General features: G+C 41.6%; 1 protein-coding gene across 1 annotated transcript; it reads right to left on the bottom strand.

The window, feature by feature from the left end:
* Nucleotides 1–493: 493 nt before the first annotated feature.
* On the bottom strand, nt 494–2,756 carry foxl1 (forkhead box L1). The gene has a single exon (XM_054620483.1). It carries the CDS (start codon nt 2,582–2,584, stop codon nt 1,475–1,477), a length of 1,110 nt encoding a protein of 369 aa, XP_054476458.1. The 5' UTR covers nt 2,585–2,756; the 3' UTR covers nt 494–1,474.
* Between the last annotated feature and the right edge of the window lie 4,734 nt (nt 2,757–7,490).

Raw genomic sequence — 7,490 nt, 5'->3', positions numbered from 1 at the left:
GTCCCTCACCATGTGACTTTGTCTACTACTATCTTTAATTCAATTTTTTTTTATATAAAATGAGAAGTATTTCATTTAGTTTTTTCCTTTCCATGCATCGGTACCTATTTCTGTCTTTGTGCTGCTGCAACACATCTCTGGAGCTCAATAAAGGCTTATCTTATCTTGTCTTAACGCCACACAAATATGTTATCATATGCATCACTATACAGTATGTATCAGCATTATTAACTCTTATATGAGGATTAAAAACAGTGATGTCACTAATCATCATAGGCTTTCCAACACAAAAGATACAGGGATATCTGATTGTTTTAGTAAAACCAAAATCTCAAAATCCATCACTGATTTCAGTTCCGACGACCGCTCAGCTCAACAGCAGATTTATGGTTTCAGACTAAGTTGTCTGAGTAAATAGATGAAACCACGACAGAGAATCTTTTTTTTCATAAACCTTTATGTGGATCCTCAGCCGCGGCTGACACCACGGAGCTGCAGGATCAAACTGCTCAGTCACTGACATTTTAGAGCAGAATACAGTGGAACTCTCCTTCACAGTGGATTTATCACGAGTCAACACTTTTGGTCCATGTGTTCTTTTCCTTGATGATGTTTCTTTCTATTTATTTAAAGTTAAGGGACTGGCGAATACAATATTATTAATACCAGGGAGTACTCCTGATAACTTTATTCAATCACATTGGATGAAGAATATATTTGAATAAATCTAGGATGCAGGACAGCATCACTGAACAAGGCTCAGTCCTCTACAGTTGAGGCCTGGCTGTCCTCAATGGACATCATACGCTTTATGGCTCAGAAGTGAAAAGAAGATACAGGGTGTTGTTAAAAAATAAAAAATAAAAAACTTTAATTACAAAAAAGTGACATTTCATCCAAACAATCTTCCAACAGGATTTTAATTTTGACCCCCCGGCTTTAAATAAATCATGCTGTCATTTTCTTTCTAAACTAAACTTTTTTTTGCACAGGGCATTCAGAGCAGAGTGGAATGTGGAGCATCATCTGGTTACATTATTGAGCACTAAACGTTATTCTCATAGTGGATGTCCAGAGTTGCTGTAGGCTGCAGACTCAGCCATGACGTCCACTGATTTACTGAATGTTTTCATCATCATGAATGAAGAGAGAATCACTGTATATATGAGCTTTCCCTAAATATCCACATAACCCGCATACCATCCTACTTTGTGTTGTATTACGCATTGAGCCATGGACTTTGGGGTTCAACCGTTTTGAAATAATAACCAGAAACCATACCCATTGACAATCACGCATGCGTAAAACTGAATCTGAAAGAGTCCCCGCTGCTCTTTGTCATTACTGCAGATGATGAGGACGATCAAGATCCTGAAAAGAGCAGGAGAGCAGTAAGCTGTCTCATCGTGCCAAGCTAATCACACAGTTTACACTTTCACCCGCGCGTAAAAATACATGGCAGTCTGAGGTGTAATCATTTAAAATGCAGCACTTTGTCGGGGCAGGTGAGTGACAGGTAGGAGCAGAGAGGGAATCCCATCTGGTACAGCTGATGTGGCCGAGCGCCGAGGAACGCGGACGGACCGCGCTCTGCTCGTGTCTCCGCGGAGAACCCGAGGACGCCGCTGCGCATTTCGTCTTCGCTCCTCGACAGGATGCTCTCGATGCTGAAACCTTTCGATTTGTCCCGGCTCGGCGCGTGTTCTTTCGGCCAGTCCTGCGCAAGCGCGCCCAAGTTAGTGTTCCCCGCTCGACTGAAGCGGACTGCGCAGAGCGGACCTCTCTGCTTGTCTCTTCTCTCCTCTGGCTCCCGGCGGAGGGACGCACCCGGGACATGCACAGCGTCCATCCAGAGCGGAGCTGGTCTCGGAACGGCACTTGTCTCAGGCTGGGGGGCGTCGAGCCTCCTCCCGGTTGACGCGAGCGTGTCTTGGTTTTGGGACACTTTAGGTCTGGGGGGATTTTGCGTCTGTTTCGCGTCTTTTGGACCAGGTTGTGTCTCCATCGCCTCGGCGTCCTGCCTCGCTGGTGCCTGTATCTCCGAGCCAGTCTGATATCCCAGAGAGGGTCGAGGGTCCCTGGATGGGCTTGGGCCCTTGGTGCGCATGTGTCCCCCTGCTTTGGAGTCCAGAGCCTCCTGGTGGCTCTTCGCCTTCCTCTTCCTCCGACGGTAGTTGCCGTTCTCGAACATGTCCAGGCACTTGGTGTCCAGCGTCCAGTAGCTGCCTTTCCCGGGCCGGCCCTTCTCCCTGGGCACCTTGATGAAGCAGTCGTTCAGGGAGAGGTTGTGGCGGATGGAGTTCTGCCAGCCCTGCTTGTTGTCGTGGTAGAAGGGGAACCGGTCCATGATGAACTGGTAGATGCCGCTGAGCGTCGCGCGCTGCTCCGGCGCGCTCTTGATGGCCATGGCGATGAGCGCGATGTAGCTGTAGGGCGGCTTCTGCGGAGGCTCCTGGCGGGCCGGCACGAAGCCCAAGGCGGGCACGCTGTCCCCGCCGTACAGGTAGATGAGCGGGGGACCAGAGAGGCCCAGGGCCGATGGCGGAACTCCTAAATGCGGCAGACGGCCGTGGTAGAGAGCCATGACGCCGGGGGGAAGTTGAGCCTGCTCCCGGAGCTCCTCTCCGCCACTGACTGACTCCCCAGCCTCATGAGGGCCCCAGAAAAATGTTAATAATTGTTGTACGTTTGCTGTGTTATGTTGACTTTGCACTGGGAAATAAATTGGCCATCATAAACAGTCGGCGGTGTTCTCAGCCCACCCACATTAATTAAAATTTCATTGCGCTGAAACTCCCTCGTGTCCCCCCCCCCCACACACACACACACACACACACAACACAACTCTGCCCAACAGCCAATGAGGTGCCGGGTTATTCCCTCATTTGTTTATAGAATTAGTCGCTTGATAAGTCTGCCCACCCAGGTCGAATCAAGCTGTGTTTATTTGGAAAAATTTCCGGGCACCCAATACATAAACGCACTGATGTGCTGTTTGAAATATCACGTCCACCCCTGACGCTGAGAGCTGCTCACACAGAGAGAACAAGCAAACATTGCCGGGTCCTCTCTGGGAGTCGCTGCGGGCTCGCCCACTTGAAAACAAAAGTGTATGAAAGGGGAAAATAACTTAAACAATGTCTCTTAACTCGTGTCAGGCCTACAGCTCCCCACGGGATTCAAAGATCTGAGGACAGTAAGTGATGGATGACTGACAGATATCATCACCGTCACACTGTACTACTACTGCAGGCCTGCAGCTGCTATGTGAAAACATCCTCATTATTCTTTTGTTATTTTTATTATGAGACATGTTCGATTATGCATCATTAAATTTGTGTTATATTTTGCAGCAACTGAATCTCCATCTTTATACTAATTATTTTATAAATATATTATCCTAAAAACAGTCGAATTTTAAGTTATAGATATTAAATTCAAATTAGATTGTAAAAGTGTGATATTTATCAGCTATTAAACAGATTCCAAGAAAACAATGATGTTATTTTTTTGTAAAACTCGTCTGGTAGAATTTAACTCTTATTAGATTAAATCTATTTCGTTCCCTCCTGGCTCAAATACAAAATATATATTAAAAAAACAAGGTCATTTATTTTGTGTATTACTATGACACAAGACACTATCCGTTTCCATTCATTTTAGTGCAATTTTTGTATTCAATTATTCATAGCATCCTCCCGTATATTCCTGCCTTATTTGTGATCGTTTTGGTGTATGTAAGTTATTTGCAAAGGGACCATGTGAAATGTTAAACATAAATGTTATTTGATGCAGTTAAGTTTAAGGGGCCATGTGATGATTACAGTTTTGTAGCAACCGCTAAAACACCGTTTCTGAAACTATGACCCTCGTTGTTCAAACTCCAGAACACTAACCTAGAGTCTTTGCAGCGAGCTGTTAATCAAGACTATGAACACTAATGCAATGTGTTTATTCTCAATATTACTCATAACAGTATCAGACTCAATTACTTTAAATGAAGGTGACATATAGTCACTGTATCGGTCTTCAAACATATCACAGTGTTTGTAGTTCACACCATGAAGCAAACCTAACTCCTATGATTTCTAAGTGATCAAACTGGTTACAGGTGTTTTCACAGGTGCATTCTGGGTGCAGGTGATTGATAATAGAGAGTTGTATTTCAATGGCAGAGTTCAGCAAACACTTACAGGTTTTTAGTTTGATTGATGTGTCTTATACCTGTGTGTCGTCAGTTGCAAAAAGTGTCTTTTAGTATTTCAAACGTAGTATGATGTGGTTCAGCAGACCTGCTCAGTACAGAGAATCCATGAGGTAGAGCTTTTAATTATTGTGTCACAAGCATCAGTTTTTGTGTCTTGGCAATCTCAAGAAACTGTAACAGGAATACACAATTTCTGTTGCATATTATTATACTTCCTCTTTGGGAAAAGTACTTACATCTTTGCTTCTTTCTTGCTCCGTTTTAAAGGTTGTGTACCACTGATTTATTCTAATTGATCTGTTCTTGTACTTGATGTTGCTGCTGTGACACTTCAGTTTCCCAGCATGGCATTGCTCTGTCTTGAGTTCATCTTTCTATTCTAAAGGAAAAAAGCTCTTTCCTTTGTGACTGGCTCCTCAGTGAGGGTCCCTGGCGGCTGCAGGGTCCTCTGAAATCGCTCATTCTCAGGGAAAAAAAAGATTGACAATATGTATTATTTGGTCATTGTTGTAAATAATTAGGGGGAGTAAATACCACAACAACAACCAGTTCGACAACTCAGCTCATTGTTTAATTTCTACCACTTTCATCATTTTAGATCCCAGTTTATTACAATATATATATATAAAGAATGACCAGAGCTCAACCAACACGTCCACAGTGACAACACAGACTGGACATCATAGCTTCATAAAGGTCACATGAAAATATGTGTTTTTCACAGACCAGCTGTTCACAACATGTTTACGTCTTCAAAAAAAAAATCCTTCACAAGTTGTGCTTGATTTTTGCTCTCCATTATGATAACACATACACAGAGATTACGTCACACATAGAAAACACTGATTGAAACACTATAGAGCCACATCTACGTGATGACTCTGCTCATTGCATAAAGTTACATGTTTCTATTTGCACCAACGTTGAACTAAATGTGTTTTAATTGCCCGTCGAGAAGCTGCAGGCAGACTCTTAGGACCGTATTGCCTTACAAGGACAACAAGGCCAGTATTATTTGTAGATGTGAGCATGATGCTTTATATTATGTATTTTCCTGTTTATAGGTCAAAGGAGGACTATAACAACTGTACAAGTGCGCACAGCTGGCTCCTGCTTACATTAAGGGGTTTGGAGCTTTCAGTGGATGAACTCAGAAGTTTGGTCTTTTCTCTGTTTCTCTCTCAGCAGACGCTGATTCATTAGCAAATAAAACTAAACTAACATGCAAGTATCAGATGCTTACAGGCCAAAGCAAGTGGGATTTGACATTTTCAAAGGGCAGCTGCTGGATGATGTCTCCACCCATACTGCATGAGACACATTTTAGGATTGATAATGATGCAAGAGGTCTCTATCAGCCGTGCACTGTAGACAAATTCTATGGCCTTTAAAGGAGACATATCATGCTTATTTTAAGGCTCATAATTGTATTTTAGGTTTCCACTAGAACATGTCTATATGCATTAATGTAAAAAAAAACAACATTATTTTTCACACACTGTCTGTCTGAAGATACCTGTATTCACTCTGTCTGAAACGCTCCGTTTTAGCGCCTGTCTCTTTAAGCCCCCAACCCGAAAAAAAAAGCCCCGTCTGCTCTGTTTGTCTTGCAAGTAACCTTTGCATAGGTAGTTCACAGCTGTGGGCTGTATATTCTAGTGAACCTGCCAAGGCTATTGAAACAGTGTAACTGGTGCTGCGACGGTTCAGGGTTACAGCAGACGGTGCTAGACATAATGGGGATAGTGATGGTTCAGGTGATCTTTGGTTCCACTGGGCCTGACAGACCTTTTGAGTACGCTCATGTTCCAGATAGTGAACATTTTGCCAAGTGCAGACCAGATTTTGCTGTTTTCCCCGGTGATATGACGTGGGTCGTCTCCTCTTTTGACTCTCCTTGGAGCCTGCATGTGACATAGGAATCAGAGCTCGTATACATTTAAGGTGAGCGCAGAGAAACTCTCCACCTCAGCAGAGGAATGGCAAAACTCTTCTATTACATCATTCTGCAAAACATATTTTTGAGCAGAGAGGGAGACTGGAAGGATCGATAAGCCTCATCAATAAAGCATCTGTCACACACCTCTGTACCCTGAAACCATTCAAACACTGAGCCAATGACCACTTCTACATCCTGGTATACACTTCCTGTAAGTCGCTTTGGATAAAAGCGTCTGCTAAATGACTGTAATGTAATGTAATGTAATGGTATTTTCTCATGGTGTCGCAATAAGCAACTTGCAATAATGAGAATAAATTGTGGGCAGAAATGCTGACTTAGTGCACTGTAGTATTACTTATTAAAATGGTCCCATGTATGTGTCTTAGCTAAAGGCTGAATTCATCTTCTGTATTATATTGTTGTTTTAAAAATGTTAAAATTGTGGTCTGGTCTCCATCATGGTAACAATTCACTGGCAGTTTTCATATTTTTGAAAATAAACTTTTACCTTCCTCCCAACGGTAATCACAGTTCAAATATGTGAGTTAGTGACATCTACTGGACAAATAGAAAAGTGCTTTACTCTCACAAGTGATGCTGCATATACATATATAGTAATACATTATGTTTTAGAAAAAGGTAAAAATCAAACTACTGTATGATTTGGTGAAATCATATATTCTTGTATCAATGATTTCATGAAATAAAATAATCACCTGAAAATAATTTCAGAAGAATGTTTTCAGAACAATTAATCCTGACTTCTTCTGAAACAGTCTTGTAACTTGAAATAATGAGATGAAGAAATGTGTGAGTGTCGTTCTCAAAGTTCTTCAAAAACGTTTCTACAGATCTTTGGTTAACATATTGACATACTCCCAGCATGCATTGTATAAGATAAGATAAAATAAGATAATCCTTTATTAGTCCTGCAGCAGGGAAATTTACAGGATTACAGCAGCATAGAGGATAGTGCAAACAAGAGACATGGTAAAACAAAAAAACAAAATAAGTATTATAAATAAGCAAATGAGCAATAAACCCCCCCAGTAAAAAAACAGTAAAGAATTCACAGTAACTGAAAAATATTATACATACAGACAGAAAACTATTATAACTATTGTATTAAAACCAGAGGTGGGACCGAGTCTCAAGTCTTGGTAAGTCCGAAACTTTTTTTTGAGTCCTAAACAAGTCATAAATGCCATGTCATTTTAACAACAGATTAATAATAAATGCAATTGTCAAAAATCACAAATGTTTTTCAAAATGTGTATTTATTCGTTAAAACAAGTTTAAATAAAACAAATTGAATGGAACTTGATGATAAAAAAAAAATTA

Source organism: Anoplopoma fimbria, chromosome 19, assembly GCF_027596085.1.
Source record: "Anoplopoma fimbria isolate UVic2021 breed Golden Eagle Sablefish chromosome 19, Afim_UVic_2022, whole genome shotgun sequence".
Classification (NCBI taxonomy): domain Eukaryota; kingdom Metazoa; phylum Chordata; class Actinopteri; order Perciformes; family Anoplopomatidae; genus Anoplopoma; species Anoplopoma fimbria.
Note: the sequence above shows the minus strand (reverse complement) of the source record. Positions and strands in the feature narration are given on the sequence as shown.

Coding starts and splice junctions, on each gene's coding strand:
- foxl1 (XM_054620483.1), bottom strand. CDS start 2,584: ATGGCTCTCTACCACGGCCGTCTGCCGCATTTAGGAGTTCCGCCATCG.